At 42.0% G+C, this 21,834-nt stretch overlaps 1 protein-coding gene across 1 annotated transcript; it reads left to right on the forward strand.

The window, feature by feature from the left end:
* Positions 1-245: 245 nt before the first annotated feature.
* eif4g2b (eukaryotic translation initiation factor 4, gamma 2b) lies at positions 246-18,240 on the forward strand. Its single transcript, XM_080002070.1, has 18 exons — positions 246-278; positions 2,084-2,186; positions 2,307-2,438; positions 2,563-2,629; positions 2,873-3,024; positions 3,313-3,423; positions 3,995-4,177; positions 5,513-5,654; positions 6,754-6,917; positions 7,351-7,497; positions 9,641-9,769; positions 10,827-10,931; positions 11,500-11,715; positions 11,837-12,095; positions 12,432-12,636; positions 14,095-14,303; positions 16,112-16,233; positions 16,618-18,240. The coding sequence occupies exons 5-18, from the start codon at positions 2,941-2,943 to the stop codon at positions 16,684-16,686; spliced, it is 2,145 nt and encodes a 714-aa protein (XP_079858196.1). The 5' UTR covers positions 246-278; positions 2,084-2,186; positions 2,307-2,438; positions 2,563-2,629; positions 2,873-2,940; the 3' UTR covers positions 16,687-18,240.
* Positions 18,241-21,834: the final 3,594 nt, after the last annotated feature.

Raw genomic sequence — 21,834 nt, forward strand, 5'->3', positions numbered from 1 at the left:
TTTTATGTATATAGATTTTTATTTTATTTATTTATTTTTAGGGATGCGCCGATTTATTGGCCGTACATTGGTATCGGCCGATTTTCACCTTGTTGACTGCCGTCAGCGTATCACCGATGGCAGTGGCCGATGTTTATCTGTGTCGCATCAATTTTGCGCTGGCTGAATGTTGCGTTGGCAGGGCTGGCTCTTCCTATAGGCGGCCGCCCGTCTCCCTCTCCGAAGGTGCCTACGGCGTGCCAGCGATGGCGCGCCTGCGTTTCGACAGTGCAACCCAGGTGCGATCGGTGTGCTGAAAATGTTTTTATTTAGATGTAGGTTATTTTATTTTACTCAGTTTCCTTATGGAATGAAACCAGCACCGTGCGTGATGGGGGAACAAGCGTGATGAGAACCTGCAGTAAATTATATTCAACTAAATTATATCTATCTCTGTTATTATATGTAAGAGTTTATACAAGTAATAACCTGGAGCTGCAGCTTTATCACCGGACCAACCGTGCCGCGTGACACCACTTTGTCCAAATGCCCATCTGCTTCCTCGCTATGGCATCAAACAGCCTCCATGCAACTAAATAATAGAAAAAACGTTTTTTATACCAGTCAACGTTTTTTTATTTCAGGCATTTAAGTGCGATATTCCAGTGAAAGGCATCTACCGGCTCCGTGAACTCCAGCAGCCGCTGCAGACTAGTGTTGGGTCGTTCATAAATGATCAGATTCTTTTGAACGGCTGTGTTGTAGGAACGAAGGGAACAGTCTGGCTGGGTGATGGGTCTTGCCAAGATGTTTCCTCCTCCATTTAAGAGCGCCTATGCGCCTCCCTCACCGGGAGGTGCTCTGATTGAAACGGATCACACCTACTGTCACGTCAGGTTCACAAAACTGAGGCGCACACACGCACTGGTCTTCAGCGCAAAGGTTCAGATGGTATTACTTTGACAAAAAATTGTTTGTTTATTTTACTATTTTTTATGTTTGATAACATATGCGTTTTATACCTGTTCTGCACAAAAGTAACAAGCTATAGTACTTGTTTTATTTCTTGTGAAACGTATGTACTTACATTCGTATATACTTATCTTACAATATTTATTATAGGAATAAATAAATCAGTAACGGGGGGGAAACATACTTAAAGCCGTTCTTTTGAACGGCTCTTGGAAGCGAACGGAGCCATAAGATCTAGTTCCCTTCAAAGAGCCATAATTCCTATCACTACAGCAGCACTACTTCTCGCTTTCGCCATGTCTGTAAAGTAGCTACGTCACATCTGGCTGTGATCAGGCGCTGAGGATGGCAAAATGTTAAATTATATAACTTCTATAAAATCTAAATGATATTTGATTATTTGAACTTTGATTATTTATTTGATTATTTGAACTTCATGTGCTTTTCTAATTGCTTTTACATTTATGTTTAATAACATTTCATTTGTCTCCCAAAAATATATTTTTTGGGGCTATGTAAGTACTGAAAAATTCTCCTCATTGAGTAGTTAGTTGTATAGCATGCTAAAAAGGCATTTGAAACAGTTATTTTTCATGAAAATAATCTTGATCATGTGAAACAAGTTTATATTAAAGGTTGTTTAATACATTTGTGTGATTGAGTTTATGCTCATTCAAAGATAGTGTGGTGAATAGTTAAGTTATTTTTTTATAATGAAGATTTCTGTTTCCCTGACACAAAAGAGGGAATAAATAACGAAAGCATAGGCTATGGGCCAAATTGTTATTTTAAACTTTGGTATTGCCCCTGAATTTCCCTATATTTTTTCTATTTGTACTATGCCCTCTGGGTGTTTGCCAAAAAGTGTTTCACTACATGCAGTATGTACAGTGCAGTTTGTTTGTGACAAATACATCTTTTGTATGCTTGAATCCTCTGGACCAAATTTGGGGAGTATACAGTTCCACTCCAAGCATCTGATTCAGTCACAGTAGAAATCACGAGCTTTGCCAAAAGGCACATAATTCATGTTCTGCATCCTGTCAAATTGTGTTTGGTACTAACATACCAAAGAGATAATGTTCTGCTTTCAAAACACTGCTGACCTCGCACCCAACTTTTTTGTTTCTAGTACACTCAACAAGCTCACGCCTGAGAAGTTTGACAAGCTATGCCTTGAGCTCCTGAACGTGGGCGTAGACTCAAAACTCGTCCTTAAAGGAATCATCTTGCTGGTGAGTGCTTTTTCTGTTTTGTGTATTTTCATATTAGTTCTCTGCTAGGTAGAAATATCTGATGTTCCTGGGACAGCAGTATGTCCTGATCCTTTTTTTTTGTTTCTTTCCCGGAGCCAGATCGTAGACAAAGCCCTAGAAGAGCCCAAGTATAGCTCACTCTATGCTCAGCTATGTCTGCGCTTGGCAGAGGACGCACCAAACTTTGATGGCCCTTCACCGGAGATCCAATCAGCCCAAAAGCAGAGCACAGTGAGTCTGGCTGTGCACGTGGCTTTGTTTTATTTGATTTTATTGCAATCCGTATAAACCCTTATAGCCTAAAAACAGACTGTAAATACAAAGTATGATATTTACATTTCCCCTTTCCCTCCAGACCTTCAGAAGGCTGCTGATTTCCAAGCTTCAAGATGAATTTGAAAACCGCACCAGAAATGTTGAACGTACGTGTCTCTCTTGTCTTATATTTGTCTGATGATGGGATGGGTTCGCCATTTTTAAACCCGGGCCGTATAAAAGTTGGCTCCAGTCATATATAAGCTGCTCATAGTACAGACTCACTGAATGCTTTACTTTTAGCAACTCTCTGGTGCATTTTCTCACTTTACCTAAGCACAGTAATATGGAGCAAATAATTAAGCCTTAAAAATGTTCCTCTAATCTTTTAACATGTGTTTCCCCAACAGTCTATGACAAACATGACAACCCTCTTACTTCTGAGGAGGAGGAGCAGCGTGCCATTGCCAAGTTCAAGATGCTTGGCAACATTAAATTCATCGGGGAACTTGGCAAACTCGACCTCATCCATGAATCTATCCTTCATAAGTGCATCAAAACAGTGAGTGTGGCCTTTTTTCCTGCCTTGAACTGTGTTTTATGACTGGGCGATGTGGAAGAATTTATCCTGAGAATTTTTCCACAATAATCATAGGAAAGTTTAACAACTTTGATCTCATTATTTAATCATAAGGTCCAGGACATACATGTGATAAGGACATTCTGCTTTTGGCAGCTGGCCAGCTTTACTTCAGCGATGCAGAAAAGTGGATAAACATTCAGCACAGAGGTTTAGCTTTGCGTGTATGTTCTGTCTGACTACATCCTCTTTGTCTATGTCCCTCTAAAGCTTCTGGAAAAGAAGAAGAGAGTCCAGCTCAAAGACATGGGGGAAGATCTGGAGTGCCTCTGTCAGATAATGAGAACCGTGGGGCCGAGACTCGACCATGAGAAAGCCAAGGTAAGGATCATGTCACCTGCCAAGACAATTCTAACAGAGTCTGGTTATCACTCGGGCTCTTATTTTTCCACTTCATGATATCAGCAAATAACGTCATAATCTCTGCATAAAAACATATACATTTTGAGTCATTTTTTATCTGTCTCTGTCGTCACTATAGGGCTGGGTATTGGGTAGGATCTCATGATTGGATTCAATATAGAGATATTGACATTTTATACATGATGACAATTGCTACCAACTTTTCAATCTACCATCTTACGTGAATTACAAAAATATTTCACAGACAAAATTTATTCAAAATTATAAAAGGATAATAAAGGTTGAGGTAATAATTACTTTCTTGCCAGTGCAGTAAAACACAAGTCACATGGAGAGTAACATCTTTCATGAAGGTGCACGTCTTTGGGTTGCTGCGATTGCTGCTTTTAACTGGGAGGGACATTTTGCCACCTTGTCAGCATAGACATATCGGTGTCATCCCAGGTCAGGCTGAGCTCCCCCTCTGGGCGTGTCTGCTCCACTGGGACTGCTGCCAAGCATAACGTAAACCTCCCGGTCTCTTTTGCAGTCTTTAATGGATCAGTACTTTGGCCGTATGCGAGCCTTAATGAACAACAAGGAGTTGCCTGCGAGGATCCGCTTCCTGCTGCAGGACACGGTGGAGCTGCGAGAAAACAACTGGATCCCACGCAAGGCTTTCATCGACAACGGACCAAAGACCATCCACCAGATCCGTCGGGACGCAGTGAAGGTGAGTGGCTCAAGGCCACAGCAGTCTCTGCTCGAGTCTGGGTGTCGTAATGTGATTCATTTATCATCCACAACAAAAGGTAGTGACTCCAAATGTGCGTGTCGAAAGATGTGATGATGGCTGAATGTTACAAAATGGTTAATGATTGGTTAACATGTTGAAGGCCACTTAATAAAAATCCTGTCTTTTGCCACCATCACATGATAAGTGTGTGTAATGACACAAGACACCGATAGCCTGTAAATGTGACTCAAATGGCTTTATTCATATTTTTGTCGCGCAATTCCCAGCAAAGCGATTAACAAGCATGTCCCCCAGATCGCTCTTTTATCTTCCTATTATGTCTGATATGTTGCTGATCCATTAGTTTAGAAATGACTACTTGCTCAAATAGCATTTTGTGTTGTATTTATGTTATTTTCTCCGTGACATATTTGGTCTTGTTGTGTACTGCTTGACTCTTTAATTAATGAAAATTTAGCATGAAACAACACATTGCCTATTTATATTAATCATTGGTAACTAAATGATCACTAATAGCTGTGTTATAATAAAACATTTATAGTAATTAGGGCTGTACCCGACTCAGAATTTTGTCAGTCGAAATGGATTCGTCTGTTCAATGCAAATATTTGGCGGCAGGTTGGGCATGGAGGAATAAGAGGGTTGGGTACTGGGGACGTACAGATTGCGCCCAGATCGCCCCCTCTCCATGCATAATGTGCAGAAAATAAAACTGTTAATTTTGCTCTTAAATTGTATTTTTTCTCTTGAATTTTTTTTTTAATGAGAACTGATAAGTGCACTGAATCGATATGCAGTACCTCTAAGAGAAGTAGTACGTTAAAATCTTAACGATACCCATCACTACTTGTGCCCCATCCCCCACACTGTTTTCAGTTGGTTCATTTGGAGAAATGGAGCACGGCTCCCTGTGGTCGTGGCGCACGGAGAGCTGTGTCCCGACACGGACGATTCACACATATAAAAAAAATATATATATCCCCCCGATTCCCCTTATTTAATTTTCATCCTCATTGAAATGTTGCGTTGTGCATTTTTGTAAGCTTCTAACTGTTTTATCCTGTTGTTGTAATGCACACCGACTGACAAAAAAAACGACTTGAAGAATCTCAGTTGGACGGGTCACTGACTTTCAGGGTGCTGCACTAATAGTAATGATAAAGTAGAACAACAGAAAATGGCTGCTGAGCTGCTATCTACTACAAATACTGCAACGGAAGATGTAAATATCTTATTCATCCATTTTAACAATGGATTTTTGGTGTTAAGTCTCACGGTGTAAAACATTTTCTGTTTGTCCTGTTCTTGCAGGATTTGGGTGTCTTCATTCCAACAACCATGTCTCAGGGGATGAGGATGGACTTCTTCCTGGAAGGCCCCTTCATGCCCAACCGAATGAAACTTGACAGGGAGACTCTGGGGGGGTTGGCTGACATGTTTGGACAGATGCCAGGTGCGTGCCTGATTGCTCTGTTAACAACAGTTAATTATGCAGGAATTCCTATATTGAAGAATACAACTGATTTTCATTACATTGACTTGCATGACACAGAGATTTGTCACTATTTTGCGTTTGTTTTTAGGCCAATTTCATGACATGCGACACCATGTGAATAGGTAGAGTCCTCGCTGACAGTGTACCGTAATTTCCGGACTATTTAGCGCACCTGAATATAAGCCGCACACACTGAATTTTTAAAAAAAAGTATTATTTTGAACATAAATAAGCCGCACATGTCTATAAGCCGCAGGTGCCTACTGGTACACTGAAACAAATGAACTTTACACAGGCTTTAATGAAACACGGCTTGTAACAAAAATAAAAAAAATAGCGGTAAACAGTAGCCTACCAAGAAAGTCATTGGTCACTATCTTCCTCCTCCTGCGCACTGAAACCACTGAAGTCTTCTGGCGATTGTTTTGGCTTTCAGTCGGATCTGCACAGTTGAAACACCTCGGGCGTCTGCTCTCTGTGTGTTGACCCACTCTTCGAGGTCATTTTCTAGCTCGGGCCATCTGCTTTCCTTCCCTCTGAAAGCTTTTGTTGTCTTTTTGCACTGAGTCAGTTCCTCACGCTGCTGTTTCCAACGTCTTATCATCGACTCATTAAGGCCAAGCTCCCGTGCAGCAGCTCTATTTCCTTTTCCAACAGCCAGATCGATCGCCTTCAACTTGAAAGCTGCATCATATGCATTTCTTTGTGTCTTTGCCATGAGGGTGACGAAATGACGACCGTAAATGATGGGAAGTTAGTGCGCTCCATTTAATCTAAACAGTAAACTAAACTGTTACATTGTTTCACCTTAACCCGTTCGGCAATTTCATTGGTCTAATGAGAGCTTCATGCCGGCAAAAAACTAAGCACGTCAAATAATGTGTTTTTTGCTCAGTTTTTTGGCGGAATGAAGCTTGTGATAGCGGGAAAAATCCATAAATTAGCCGCGTCATTGTTTAAGCCATGAGGTTCAAAGCCTGGGGAAAAAAGTAGCGGCTTATAGTCCGGAAATTACGGTAGTTTCTAAGTCTCCTTTGTGGCTCTTTCCCGCCTCCAGGCATTGGGATCGGGACAGGCCCAGGGGTTATTCAGGACAGGTTCTCACCCACTATGGGGCGCCATCGCCCCAACCCGCTCTTCAACGGCCACAGTGGCCACATCACCCCACCACCCCAGTCACAGTTTGATATGGGGGCCAAGACCTTTGTCAAGTCAAACCAGGTAAGGTTCACTTAAGTCCAACTGATAGCTCACTTTAGTCAACTCATAGCAGTTGGCTAAATGTGCATTTTAATGCTTGGCTGAGGTCTGAGGTGGTTTGGTATTTTAGTATTGGTGTTCTGAATATTGTAGTATTGGCAATACTTAACACATTCTTGCCTGGCTTCTCTATACCCTCTAAACTTAAATGTGAAGTTTGCTGAATTTAAAATTGCATTTATTTACTGGTAATATGACTGTCATGTTGTATGTATTTCTCTTCAAGAAGCATTGGAAGTTACGTCTTCTAAAGCGCTTCTTTTTTGACTAGACAAACGTTACGTGTCTCATAATCCAAATTTCCACATTTGTTATTAAGTACAGTAATATCTGGTTATTCTGCCTTGAGAATTTGTTGAAATTTCACAAGTATTTTTCTTTTTTGGGAGCAAAGCCTCAGCCTCTCGGCTCACGGGGTTCCACACAGGTCCAGAACCAGCATTTCCTCAACCAGAATCAGAACCACATCGCCCAGCAGCAGGTCCAGTCCAAGGATATTCCTCCAAGGTTTAGCAAGAAAGGACAGCTCAACGCTGACGAGGTAAAACCTTCCACAAATTCATATTTTACATTGTCAACAGGGCTTGTCACGGTGGTATCATTTTTAATCAGACCTCGCTTCCTTCCGTACAGCTTACAGACGTAAGCTCATCACGGGGGGCTCGTGCTCCTGTGCATGGAACGTAATGTAATGCGGCTAATGCAGCCTCCCTGTTACAGAAGTGCATCAACATCAAACATCAAATATTTATTTTATGACATCCCAAAGCAACGGGGGACACGCAGGTTTTTTTCGTGAAGGAACAGGATCGACCATTAACTCAGTTGTTAATTAAGGATGAAAAATGTATGAAACAAGCGAAAATAGATCTAAAATTAAAACAGAGTAAAACTGGCACACTAGAGGAAGCGGAGGAAGTTCTGGGCCTGATGCGCCCGCACACTGGTTTACGCTTTTTTTTACGCTTTTCCATGCATGAACCTGAATGAATTCCATATGAAAGAAATGCCATTTGCATAGTTGTAGTTCATTCAGACAATACACTTCACAATGAGTGTTAGAACACATAAAGGCACAACGGGAGGGAAAACATTGCATTCATTTTTTTAATTATTTTTTTTTTTACATGCAATATACAACAACACTTTTACAATGAACATTACAAATAATAAATCCAAAGCTGCTCTGGGCGGAGAGGGAGAGAGCGACTCTATCCCTCTCTGCCCCCAGTCTGAGGGATCAGTGTCAGAACACGATAAATTGCACTTACACCATTTCAATGCTGGGGTTTTTCCTGGCAGATTAAAAAAAAAAAAGTGTTATTGTCAATCGCAACCGTCTCATCAATTGACAATTTAATCGTCTATCCGCCCAAGCCTAGTAGACTTCCTTTGAGATGGCTTTGACATTTTTGTCAATTTTGGGTCTAAAATTGGGGACAGTACAATTTTTGCTACTGGCATAATGTCAATCATGTGTATCGAGGCTGAGGTCTGTGGTTCTTGACTGCTGAAACCTCCACATTTGGCCTTAGTCTTTGAGTCACAACCCTGATATCATTTGACCATACTTATTTATCTCACAACGTATAGTCCGCTTACCCACTGTGCTCTTGTGTAGTTAGCTTTTATGTGGGAAGCTTGAGCTTAGGAAGTAACTATCTGATATGATTCTTTGATTTAATTTGCTGTGGCTTACAACAGCTGTATAACTGGGACGATCGTGATATGATTCACATGCCAAAGCTGGAAATAAACTTTTTGAACAAGTGGACGTATATACGCTTGCGATTCACTGGAAATTGACCCGGAAGCTAGTCTCAGACTAGGATTCACCAGTTGATGTCCACAGCCTACGTAATGCTGCTTAGATGTGCACTGTAGTGGTCAACCGCCGTGGGTTTTTCAATGGAGAGCAGGGCGGCAGATACATAATGCCGATATCGTGTTTTTTGTTTTTTTGCATATGATAAAATACAACAATTTAAATAATAACAAATGGGACACAACTGCTGAACTTAAATGAACATTTATTAAACACTAATGTTGTCTGTCTGCATTGTCTCTGTTCAGAGAGAATACCGGTACCGGTATATCGATAGTGCCGAAAATGAGTATTGAACCGTTTCAAATATTCCGAATTGATTATGTATAGAAAAATCTATTCTTTTGACACTCGTCTGCAGACATTTTTTTTTTTCGGCCTCAGGATTGCGGGCGTCGGCCAATGCTGATTTTCTCAAAATGCCAAATACCGTCCCAAATTAATCAGCCGACCAATTTCTTCAGTCGACCACTAGTGCAATGTGCTGTAATTTGACCTGCATTTTAATAATTTTTGTGATGTCAAATGTTTGTTGTATTGACTGTATGTGGAGAGAACTACATACCACCACGACAAGCTCAGTGTTTACGGCCACAAAACTAGACACCATGCCCAGTGATTATGAAAAGACGCGTTATTCTGAGGGTAACAACATGTCGCCAGTCTTTATCTTCCTCTTTGAAATCTCTCTTGCCTCTTCTTTCTCTCTCTTGTCCTTGCTTCTCCCTTTTCTCAAACTGGCAGCCTGTCCACTGAATGCGATTATGAGATATGAGGGTGTGGAATTTGACACTCGTATTGTCACGCTGCTGGTGCTGGATACTCTCTAATCCTGTTTTGTCATCGTGTGTCCTCCCAGATCAGCCTGAGGCCGGCCCAGTCGTTCCTCCTCAACAAGAACCAGGTTCCCAAACTACAGCCCCAGATCCCCACCATGATCCCTCCCAGCGCACAACCACCTCGCACCCTGACGCCCCCTCTTGGACAGGTGAGACAGATGCGACTTTTGTTGCGCAGTGTTTCAACTCAAAGCCATCAGCTGCTACTTACGATTTATCGATCAAAAAAGCACTTTTGAACAACAAACTCAAAGAGTTCCTACTGCATAAACAAGAGACACCGGGAAGTAAATTTAATATTACTTGCCTAGTAAAAAAAAGAAAATCCAAATTTATCATTGACAAAATACTGATGCACATTTTATTGTTAAAATGGACAGTATTGGTTGCGTCATTTAATGAACTGAATAAAAGCAATGTCCCCCATTCTTAATCAGTCACATCTTATGAACCCATGTAACTTCTGTTCATTTAGCCAGTCTTTAGTGGAAAGGTAATCTACTTTCCTTTGCCAGATTCCAGGGATTCTTTTTTTTTTTTTTTTTTTTTAGGCTGCCAATTGTATTTTGAACTTTCAACGAAAATGCATTTTATTACCAGTTACATTTCAGTTAATTCATTATTTGCAGTCGCAATCTGAAGAATACACTTTCATGGTAATGCGGAAACGCAACTTTGTAGTTACGTGAAATGTAATCGGTAATTATTGCCTTATTGTGGTTACAAATGGTCAATCTTTCCGGTGCTAAAAGAAAGTCATTTATTGGCTGCCTCTTTTCTGTTGTGCTAAATTCTGTTGTGCTAAATTCTGTGGCAGCAATTGAATGGTCCAAAGATGTCTGTTTGGCAAGTGTGCGTTCCCAAGGTTGGATTGAAAATAATCACTATCGTTCAATAATTCCGAAAGTTTACATTTTTCCCAGCTTATCAGTCATGGGTTTTGATTTATTAGGGCTGAATATGGTCTTCCAAGATTGTTGTTGGTACATTGCCCTATTTCCCTCTATAAAGTTAGCTGCTGCAATAACTTGATTTCCCCACGAGAACTAACAAACTGTCTCCAAGATGGGAAGAGGAAAGTGAGTTCATAGAACCCTCACAATAAACAAAGACTAAACCATTTCACACAGACTGCTAAGGACATACAAGGGGTATTGTGATGGATAAGGATTTAATGGATATCAAATTTATTTTCTTTGTCCTCAGCCTCCTCTGCTTGGCCTGAAGACCAACCCCCTTCCCATCCAAGAGAAACCTCAGAAGACCAACAAGAAACCACCGCCTGCCAAGGAGGAGCTGCTGAAGATGACTGTAAGTAGCATCAAGTGATTCCAGATGCATGATTCTCTATCATATCCTTCCATGTCTTCTTGTTCCGTTTAAAAGATAGAAGTTAGTGACATTTCTGCTGTCCTGAGTTTGTGGAATTGTTCAGTGATTTCAGCAGCAGTGAATTCATTATTACCAGCAATATTTGCTGGATGTAGCACCAATAACGAAGGATGCTTGAAGGGATTCTTAGCACTATAATAATGTATGTATAATAATTATGTGGCTCAATACGAACCCGAAACAATGCTACATTGGGTTTGTGTCTTAAATCTTGCAAAAGTGGGCATACACAGCAAAAGTGCTGACAACCACTGGTCTACAGAGTATTGGGAACGATACTGTATACCCCCTCTCTAAAAGTGAAACGTGTTTTCATGATTAGGCTAAGTGGACCAATCTAAGAATGCTGTGTGTCAAAACTGAAAAGTGCCAACTGGGATTCTTACGTTTGGGCTTTGTCCTCCAAGCTCCCGGCTGTTTTATAGCTGTTTTGGTCCACAGAGCCAAATTACTCTCCGGTCTCACCCATCCCCTGTTCCTGCTGCAGGAGGCAGTCATGACGGAGTACCTGAACAGCAAGAACCTGAGCGAGGCCGTGAGCGGAGTACGAGACATGAGGGCTCCCAAGCACTTCCTGCCTGAGATGCTGAGTAAGATCATCGTGTGTTCGCTGGACCGGCCTGACGAGGACAAGGAGCACGCCAGCGCCCTCATCCACTTGCTGCGCTCTGAGGGCCTCATCACCGCAGAGAACTTCATGCAGGTATGTACGTTTGGCACAGAAAAGTGAACCGTCCCACAAAAAGATTGGAGAGATGGACCCTTGGGCGTAAGATGGTGGGTTTAATGTGAATAATTATTAAATGACTCTTGATTCCCCGCAGGCTTTCCTCAGCGTGCTGGACCAGTGCCCTAAGATCGAGGTGGACGTGCCCCTGGTCAAGTCCTACCTTGCCCAGTTCGCGGCGCGGGCTGTCATTGCAGAGCTTGTGAGCATGGCGGAGCTGGCCCACCCGCTGGAGAACGGCACCCACTTCCCCCTCTTCCTTCTGTGCCTGCAGCAGACCGCCAAACTGAAGGACCGGGAGTGGCTGACCGACCTCTTCCAGCAGAGCAAGGTTAACATGCAGAAGATGCTTCCCGGTACGTGTGTTTTATTTAGGGTTTTTTTTCCGCCCTTCTTTCTTGCGTTCAGGTTCACTAATGAAATGACAATAAAACGTAGAAAACTATGCTGATGCCAGTCATCATTTTGACTCCTAACAAATGTTCCTGTGAAAGCTACTTTGGATAGAAGTGTCTGTTAAAAAAATTTTTTTTAAATCTCCAAGTATTGAACAGTCATTCTCTTTGTTTTAAAGAGACACGGTCACATCGATGCAACAATGGAATTGAATCATTCACAAAATCAATAATTTCTGTTACAAATATGAAAAAGACAAAATAGTCCAATATTCATTTGCTGACATTGTTTGTTAGAAATCGACCAGAACAAGGACCGCATGCTGGAGATCCTGGAGGGGAAGGGCCTGAGCTTCCTGTTCCCATTGCTTAAGCTGGAGAAGGAGCTGCTGAAGCAGATCAAGGCCGATCCGTCGCCTCAGTCCATCTACAAGTGGATCAAAGACAACATCTCCCCCAAGCTACACACCGACAAGGGCTTCGTCAACATCCTCATGACCAGGTAGTCCACAGTCTGTGCATCACAAAGCGCAATTTTACATGGTCTTATTTGGGCGGCATAGTGAAAAATAAGAGTATTTACTTGAACAGAATAAAACAAATCTCTGATCTTGTACAGATATGCAATATAAATATGAACGATCAATGAAACAAACATATGTCATAAGCCTGAAACTCTTTATGTGACTTTTTTTAAGCCCCTTTTCCTTGGTGTATTTTGGGTGCAATGAGGCAATTGTGACCACTTTCTCCAGTGTAAGCTCAGTACTGGATCAATTTAAAAGATTCCGATGCAAATCGCTTCACTTGCCTGCCAATATGTTGGAGGAAAATAAGTTTGAGGTTATAAAAAAAAATATATATATATATATTTTTTTTTTATAGATTAAAGGAATCTAATTTCAAACTGCAATGGCTGGTGGATGTCATATCTCCTGGTTGGAGTAGCTCATTGTTAGGGCTGTGTATTGGCAAGAATGTGGCGATACGATACAAGAGTTACGATTCAACATGCTGGATACTGTAAGCAAAGCGATATATAGTGATTTTAAATTTCTTCTAACTTTTTGGAAAACTGTCATAGTATAAAGAACCAACCACTGAATGCAATCAGAATTAATGTTAATCGGCGATCGACTCATACATATACATTAATGGATGACTTTTCTTTTTTTTTTTTAATCTGCCAGGAAAAATCTGAGCATTGAAACGTTCTAAGTGAAGTTTACCGTGTTCTGAAACTGATTCTTTATCTGGTGAGGGGGCGGAGCGACAGAGCCACTTGCTCCCTCTCTACTCAGAGCTGTTTTGGAATTATTGATTATTTGTAATAGCTATTGTGGAAAGTGTTCGTGTATTATTTTATTTATTTACTTTATTTATTGTGAGGTATCAGAGAATTCTAGTTGAGTTTTGTTTTTCTCTTCAAAAGGTTCCCAACTACTGTGCCTGTTTTCCTGTTTTTTTTGGGGGGGGGGGGTTTTCTGCAACAACATTTTTAAACACAACTGAGTTAAGGGACCGTCCTATTCCGTCACGTTCCAAAATAACCTGTATGTCTGTCCAGTGTCCCGTGCCTTGCACATCTCCCCGTTGCTTTCTATCGCAATGGGACTTAATTCAGTAAAAAGTAGATGGTTTTTGTGTAAATACTTGACTTGCGATAAATCCTGAAATGATAAATCTTGCACTTCTGTAACAGGGAGACCGCATTTGGTCCATCAACATTAAGTCGTGATCGGGTATGTTTCTGGCAACGCTTGACACTTGATTTGAAACTTATTTTATTTATCGGGGGGGTTCATCAACACGAAAGGAACAACTGCCACAAATCTTTGCATGGAAACTATTAGTTGAAAAGCGATTTGAGAATCTATTCAGTTTCACAAATCATAGCGATACTGGAGTGAATCGATATTTTCTTACACCCCTGAGTCATTGTGTGTGAATCCTTTTCCAGTTTCCTGCAGTACATCTCCCAGGAGCTGTGCATGGAAGAGGGAGACGAGCAACTGGCGACGCCCTCCAAAGAGCAGTTGGAGCAGGAGAAGCAGCTCCTCCTGGCCTTCAAGCCCGTCATGCAGAAATTCCTCCACGACCACACTCAGCTGCAGGTCAGCGCCCTGTACGCCCTGCAGGTGCACTGCAACGCCAGCAGCTTCCCCAAAGGTGAGCGCCGGCGTGGTGTCCGAGAGCCAAGGCTGAGCCTGGCTCTCCTTTCGGAACATCCTGATGATCATTTAGACTGTATTTATGACGTTGTCCCGACAGTACGTTCTTCCATAATTCAAACTCTGGTTTAGGTACCTAAAGTGGTTCAAAACGTACGGGATAATCTTGCGTTTTTGTTTTTCTTTTTATGGGGGGAAAAAAAAATGTTTTATAGATTTATTTATTTATTTATTATAAAAAGTGTGTGTGAACGGAACATTTTCTGTACATCTAATAGAATCAATATATACATCTCTGATTTTAAACAACAATGGTTTTGGAAAAAATTAATGAATCCTTTTTTATTATTATTTTTTTAAATTGAAGATGTATTTAATTGAATGAAACTAATAAACACCGTGATAACCGTGTGTAACAGGGACACGTCAGTTCCTCCCCCCCTTTTTTTAATCCCAGTGTCAACAGGTTTGGGCTTAGCACACCTCCCTGTCCTGCTCCTCCACCAGGGTGAAGAGCACTTCGCTGCGGATCTTTTCATCCATCAATCCCATCCTATCTGATGCGGAACACGCAGCACTGCACGGCTCAGACAATTAAAGTTTATTTCTAAAAGCCTTTAGAGTTTATCCCCCTAAAACCGGGGAACGCACCTCAAACCTTAAATTAGATGTTTTCTATGTAATTTTATTGAACTTAAAATAATTGGGAAATATCGCAACAAATTTAATCGCAATACTTCAAGATTCAAGAGGTTTATTCGTCACATACATATACATACGTTCATACATATATGCAGTGAATTGTAATGGAACATGACAGGATTACAATACTTAATGTGTCGCAAAACTCCCCATATCGTGCATTTTCACACTTTTTCATAGTTCTAAGGACTTTTTGCGGGAACCGTCCCTTTTATTGTTTCCGCACTGCAGAAACTACAGTAGGAACCATCGTTGTTTTTAGAACTCTGTTTTGAGCAACTTATAAGCGCCGGTGATGGGTTCAGACCTAAGAACACGGTCCCTAGGACTGAGTCCGCCCTGGCGTCGCCCTTGGTGGGGACCAGCCCACGTTCACTCGGCCATAATAATAAAAAAAAAAAAAAAAAAGACAAATAAAAAAAAAAAATATTTTTTTTTATATATATATATTTTTTATTGTTGATGTATTTATTTCATTTTTCGACGTTAACTGAGTAAAACAGAAAATCCCCGAGCAAGCCCGTCCTTTATGGAAGTGGGAACAAACTTTTAAATTATATCTTAGAGATCTAATATGAGCGAAGCTCCAGCAACTGGATTGATTATTTCCATCCTCAAATTTGTTCATAAACAAATTTGAGTAAATTGATAAGGTGAAATCAGTGACTGTGAAGGAGTAAATACAACACGGAACTCCTGCTGAAACCCTGTTGGATGACAGTGTAAATATTAATTTTTACTATCATACAGGACTTCTTAATAAGAAGAAGAAATTTCAGCCGGTTGGGAGCCGCCTGGTAGTTGGCTGGAAACTGGTTGCAATTCGGCTGTCAGCCAGCTGGGACAGCGCTCTTCAAGTGCCTCCTACTGTATATCGATATTATAACTAGATTTCCCAGCCCTAGCATATCGTTCAAATGGGATTAAGTTCAGATAGATTCTTTCACCTGTGGCTTTGAAATCTGTGCTGATATTGTGATATATGAATTACATTGCGCATCTTAGTATTTTCTTTGCATTTCACTCCCCCAGCCATATCTATTAACGTCTCAACTAAGTTTGCGACGCTCATTGTTGCAGCATGTTACTGCTCTTATCTTGCAGGAATGCTGCTGCGTTACTTTGTCAACTTTTACGACATGGAAATCATTGAAGAAGAGGCCTTCCTCGCATGGAAAGAAGACATTACCCAAGAATTCCCTGGAAAAGGAAAAGCTTTATTCCAGGTACTCAACTTTCTGCTTTACAATGTAAGAGGGGTTTTTGGTTCTATTAACATGTTTTAACGTGTCAAAGTTATCTCGCTTGATTTGAATAAAATCTAATAAAAGTGGGACATCTAATGTTATACCGACTATTATATAAACCCATGTACCCGCCTTAGTTGAGTTTGTTACGGCAGGTTTTGAAACAAAAGGCTAAAACCTTGTATTTCTAGTTTAATGTCGTTATACTTATTACCTTTTTTCAACACTTTTTAGTATTCCTTAAATACTAGACATAAATTTTTAATCAAACAATTTTTTTGCAAACTCACCTTATCAGTGATTATTATTTAATTTGTTATTTTTTTGTCTTAAAATATCCTGATCTTGTCTCCCCCACCCCAGGTCAACCAATGGCTAACCTGGCTGGAGACAGCTGAGGAGGAGGAGTCTGAGGAGGAGGCAGATGGATGAAGCAACCAGACGCAGGCATTTTAGCTTAGACGCTCCACCTCTTATCTACAGAGTATTACCTTGCCCACGTCCCCTTATTAAACTCCTGCGTGCTTCATTTAACCACTACCACGTGGCACTGGGCTGTTGATGTACTGCAAATCCAAAATGTATGAGCATGTCTGTATGGCTGAAACCTGCTGCTCAGACACGATAGGCTAAGAAGCATTTATGATCTTTTGTTTATTTTGGCTGATGGGCTTGTCTCTGTGCTGATCAGCCACATTAATACACAAACCCAAACTGCCCCACCCTTCTTTTGTCTTCATTCACTGTCTTCAGCACATGTGCTTTTTTTTTTTGTTACTGATTTAACCTTTGCCCAAGATCATGCTTGTATTTAAAGATGTGTGTATTACTTGCATTTAATCATCACATCACATTAGCGACTGTTCAGTCGGTGTGATGAGCTTGAAGCCTCCACACGCTCAAACGTTCTAGGAGCCTCATTGAAATCATTGTCGGGCTCTGCAGCACGTAACGCACGCACCGCTTACTTTGGGCAAAGTGGTGATGATCAAGTCACTGAAAACCTCCACACACTTGACATGAGGGGGAGAAGCCTTGATCCTGAACCTGTGACGGATGGCTCCGGCAGAAAGCCCGACCGCATCTCATGAATTTTGATGTTTTCCCTGCATGCGGTCACCCGGTGCTTTACCCAATCTACTTTGTTTCTTTCTGACTTGGTTTTTAAAGAAAAGTGCTCTTTGTAGCCCCCCTCGCCGACGATGATAGTCTTCCGTTTTGTTTTTTTTGTTCCTGCATTGACCGTGGTTCTAGAGATCATCTTCCCCTGGTCTAACACGAGTGGTTGCAATACTCTAATGGACTTTCAGATGTTACAATATCTTTAGAAAACTGTAATCGTAGGTGTGCTGTAATATTTCAAAAAGTTGCCTGTGTTTCTACCTCTTAGTTAGATGGGCTTTTGTTTTGGGTTTATTATTATTATTTTTTCCTTCATTTTGTTTGTGCTGGGATCATGGGGTCTGAAGAGAACTTGGGGTTAAAACAAATACATAAGTATTTGAGATCTAGTCTTGGCCTAATTGCACAATAAATTAATTGACTTTCCTACCAAGCTTCATATGGTTTACAAGTGTCTAGTATTTAAGAACTAAAGAAAAGGGGGGTTCAATCAGACAGCTCAACATTATCTTGTAACAAGTCGGAAATTGGGATAATTTACTTTTTAGTGACTGTGGCCGGGTGACAAGTTTCAATGGAAACATAAAATGTTTGAATTGTATCCTGTCTTTAAATTGACAGCAAAAATGAAGATGTAACATTGATGTATTTGACATTCCCCCTTGAATGTTAAAACAACCATTTATCCAACAGCTAATATTTAAAATCAAATTATATTAACTTTGCCCAACAAATATATAGCTAGTGTGCTCAGTAGCCATGCTTATTGTCAAGGCAATGGAATTTGATCATTGTATGGTTTTCATAAGAATGGAGCATTTCTATTGCTTTAATAACAATAAAGTCACTTCCATGAGCACCAAACACTTTTCATCAGATTGATTTGTCCAGATGTCCTGTTGAAATTCAGTGAAGGAGGTTTTGATGGAGAATGAAAGTCAACCTCTCGTACTTTGTCTGTGTTTAGTGTGGATGGAGAACAGGAAGGAAAAAAAAACCGCAATCTGAGCTTGCGATTCTAATTGGGCCTTTTGTTTGTTCTCGATCAGATCTTTGTCTTCCCGTCAGCAGTTTATTGCCCTCCAAAGCAAATGCTGTGCTATATTTAGCATGTAATGCTGTGCTATTTCCAGCATGGGATGCTGTTCTGTTCGCGTTGATGTCCTCTATTATTACATTTGTATATTCATCATGTCAAGATCAATTTGTCCATACTGTGATCTGCTAGGCCACAAAGTGTACAGGGAACAGATGTTAAAGAAATTATTTCAGCATTTAGCCCTGCAGTCGGAACGTAAATTGCCCCGTTTCTTATTAAATTAATGTGTATATTTCGTCACCAAGCATCCATACACAGTGGTCATTACAAAGTTCTGTACGCTAGGATCTTGGTGAACAGATTTATTCGTCTGTTGGGATCCAGAAATAGTCCACCACCTTCCTGCTCCTGCGTGCGGTGGCAGAGTCGGGCCGTTCCCCTCCGGCCAAGGGAAGTTCTCCAAACTGGGCCGGTCCCAGGTCCCTTCTGCTGTTCGGAGCGGACACCCTGAGCATGGTTCTGGGAAACATGGAATCGTACGAGAAGAGTAAATCGCAGCATTTCCTTTTCCAACTCCTTCATCTCTTAATGATCTGGAGGCTTTTCTCCGTGAAATACGTTGTAATAAACCTAGACACCCCCCGGTTCAGGACTATCAAGCATTCCAGATCTTCTGAAGCCAAGGGGTGGTCACACCCCTTATGATAACCTTGATATATTTCCTAGTTTGTATTCTACTGTATATGAAGAAGTTGATTCCTCACCTGGAGGAGCTGCTGTCTGCATCCTCTGCAGTCGCTTCCGGGGTTGAGATGCACACTGGCTCTCCTTCCTGCAAAGAAGCAAATTAGTTGCCATTGGATCTGTTGCCCTTACAACAAGCAATGGTGGTGTGGAGTGAAGCGGAAAGTAATGCACATGGAATGGTCTTGTGGACACACACACACACACTGGTTTGATAATAATGCTCTCACCATAAAATTTCTTGGGGTGCCGTTCTGAGTTTTAAGAATTTTCACCCTCTGATCGCTTTCCGTCATGCAGAGGAAATAGCTTTTGATGTTGGCCTGACACTGAGGAAGACAAAACAAAATCACGACTTTAACCAACGGCCCCCGGAATGAGGAAGTTAGGAGGAATAACAACCTGGAGAGCATTGAGAGAACACGTCAAGATCCCTCTAACCACCGGGTGTTTGACTATGTTGTGATTAGTGTTTGGTCTCACGTTGACTGCTAAGCACCATTTTACTTCTCCGCATGGACAATTGCTTCCTATTCTAAACGAGAATTATTCCTTAATGACCATCCGTCAGCGGCTCATCAGTCTTAAGACTTTTCTATCCTCTACATTTTTCTGATGGACTTAGAGGATGATGTCCGGTGGGAAGTCATAGGATGAGTCACATCGGGCAGATACCTCGTTTTTTTTTTTCCAGTTCAATCTCCAATTGAACCGGGGGTAATGATGGAGTTTCCAGGGAGGTCCCCCTACCGCTTTGCTCTGCCTCTGAGCCTTCAGGTCCTCCTGGGCTCTGAACATCTCCGCCAGGTTCTGGTGCTTCTCCCTCCAGCTGAGGCACTCGGCCGTGCGCTCCTGCCGCTCCTTCTCCACCAGGCGCTTCTCCTGCTCGGCCTCCTGCCGAGCCACACCGGCCTTTTCGCTCTGCTCCTTGGCCATGGCGGCCCTCCGCCTCGTGTTCACCTCCCTGTGGAGAAAGAGGGTTTGTGTTTCCTGCGGCACTTCTATCGCTCCTGGATTGTATTCGGCTGTAACCGGGGAAAGATCTTAACCTGGCCATATTTATCTGTCGGTAAATGAATGGGTAAGAAAGCAAGCATAAACACAAATGATGGAGGTCCCCTTTATATTATGGATTTGTTGAGAATTAACAGGAGAGCAGGTGGGTATTTAGTGCTTTGCACATGGGCCCTTCAATGGAACGCATACAAGCGCTACACTCACTTCTCTTTGATTTGGGCATTTTCCTGCGTGAGATGTTGCATTCGGCCTCTGAGTTCATCTCTCTCGCCCTCCAGCGTCCGGTTCTCTGCCAGAAGAGCCTGTTTCTCGCCGGACACCCGGTCAAATTTCAGCTTGGTCTCAAAGTAGTTTCTGTCCGTCTGCGCCAGTAAAAGCTGCATATCTGCATGCTACAAGAACAACATTTAAAATATATGTTGAAGTTTTTGTCTCTTGAGAGACATGACAGTCCTATATACATGTATCTTCCTACAAACACAGGAAAGGGTCCGAAGCCATACTTAGATATTTCAATAAACTCCATTCATGAGAGCATTCCATTTTGAGATCTGTGTAAAATACTTTTAAAGGCATAAAAAGTGCAGGCATCACCTACAATGTGTGAATTTATCACAACACAGATTCCTAAAAGAGCCATATAAATGTTCCCCTCCACAGCGGCGTGTCCCTATTGCCTTATTGTCTGATCCAAACTGAAGTTTCCTGAGTTTCCCCCCAGGGATTTATAAAATGTTATCTCAAGTTTGCATAAAGCCAAGTTCCTTTAAAATGCATGGATGTTTTCCGGCTGCCCAAAGTAACCACATGCCTCAGACCTAGATAACCGGATTTATCCAAATATCCAGGAATGACTTTGGACACTGCGAGGAAACCCACCCGCGTTCAGTTTGGATGGACGGGATGAATCCGTCGCTACCTCTTTCTTTAGCTGCTCCAGTTGGTCGCTCAGGCGGCTCCTGTCGCACTGGGCCTGCTCCCTGTCCTGTCTGTAGCCCAGCGCCTCGGCCTGGGCCAGCGCTCTGCTGCGCTCCGCCTCGCCCAGGGAGAACTCTGCCCTCTCGGCATCCCGCGAGCACAGCGACGCCCTCTGCTGGCTGTGGTACACTTTCTGCTTCAGCTGGAGGCCAGGAGAGAGCTACGCTTATCAGTTACAGTTATCGCGTCAGCGGCGGCTCAGACATCCGACCGACGAGCAGCGATCGTTGCCCGTCGGCCGGGCCAGCCCAGCGACATGGTGGGACAGAGAAGCTACCGTTGTGATCTGGAGATCAGGATCAAATAAATACTCAGAAGTTAGACGAGGACCCGTTGACTTACATGGGAACAGGCACTGTTTCAAATCGGGCCACGGCGAGAACTACATCTTTACCTCCCATTCACCTTCAGACACGAGCCCTTCCTCTCTGGCCGTACCTCTTTGACTTCAGCCTGCAGCTCCTGGTTGAGGTTCCTCAAGTTCCTCATGGTCAACTCGTTCTCTGAGCGCATCATGATCCGCTCCATATGGATCTCGTTGGATAAATACTTGTTTTCCTTCTTCAGGTCTTCGCATTCCTGAGGCGAAAACACATCCAGCACCCGACTCTGGGTTTGATTTGAATTTCCTTTGTTCTCCATTAAAAAAAAAGAGCCATAAAGGCCTTGAAATGACTGTG

This window comes from Zeus faber (genome assembly GCF_960531495.2).
Source record: "Zeus faber genome assembly, chromosome: 6".
Taxonomy (NCBI): Eukaryota; Metazoa; Chordata; class Actinopteri; order Zeiformes; family Zeidae; genus Zeus; species Zeus faber.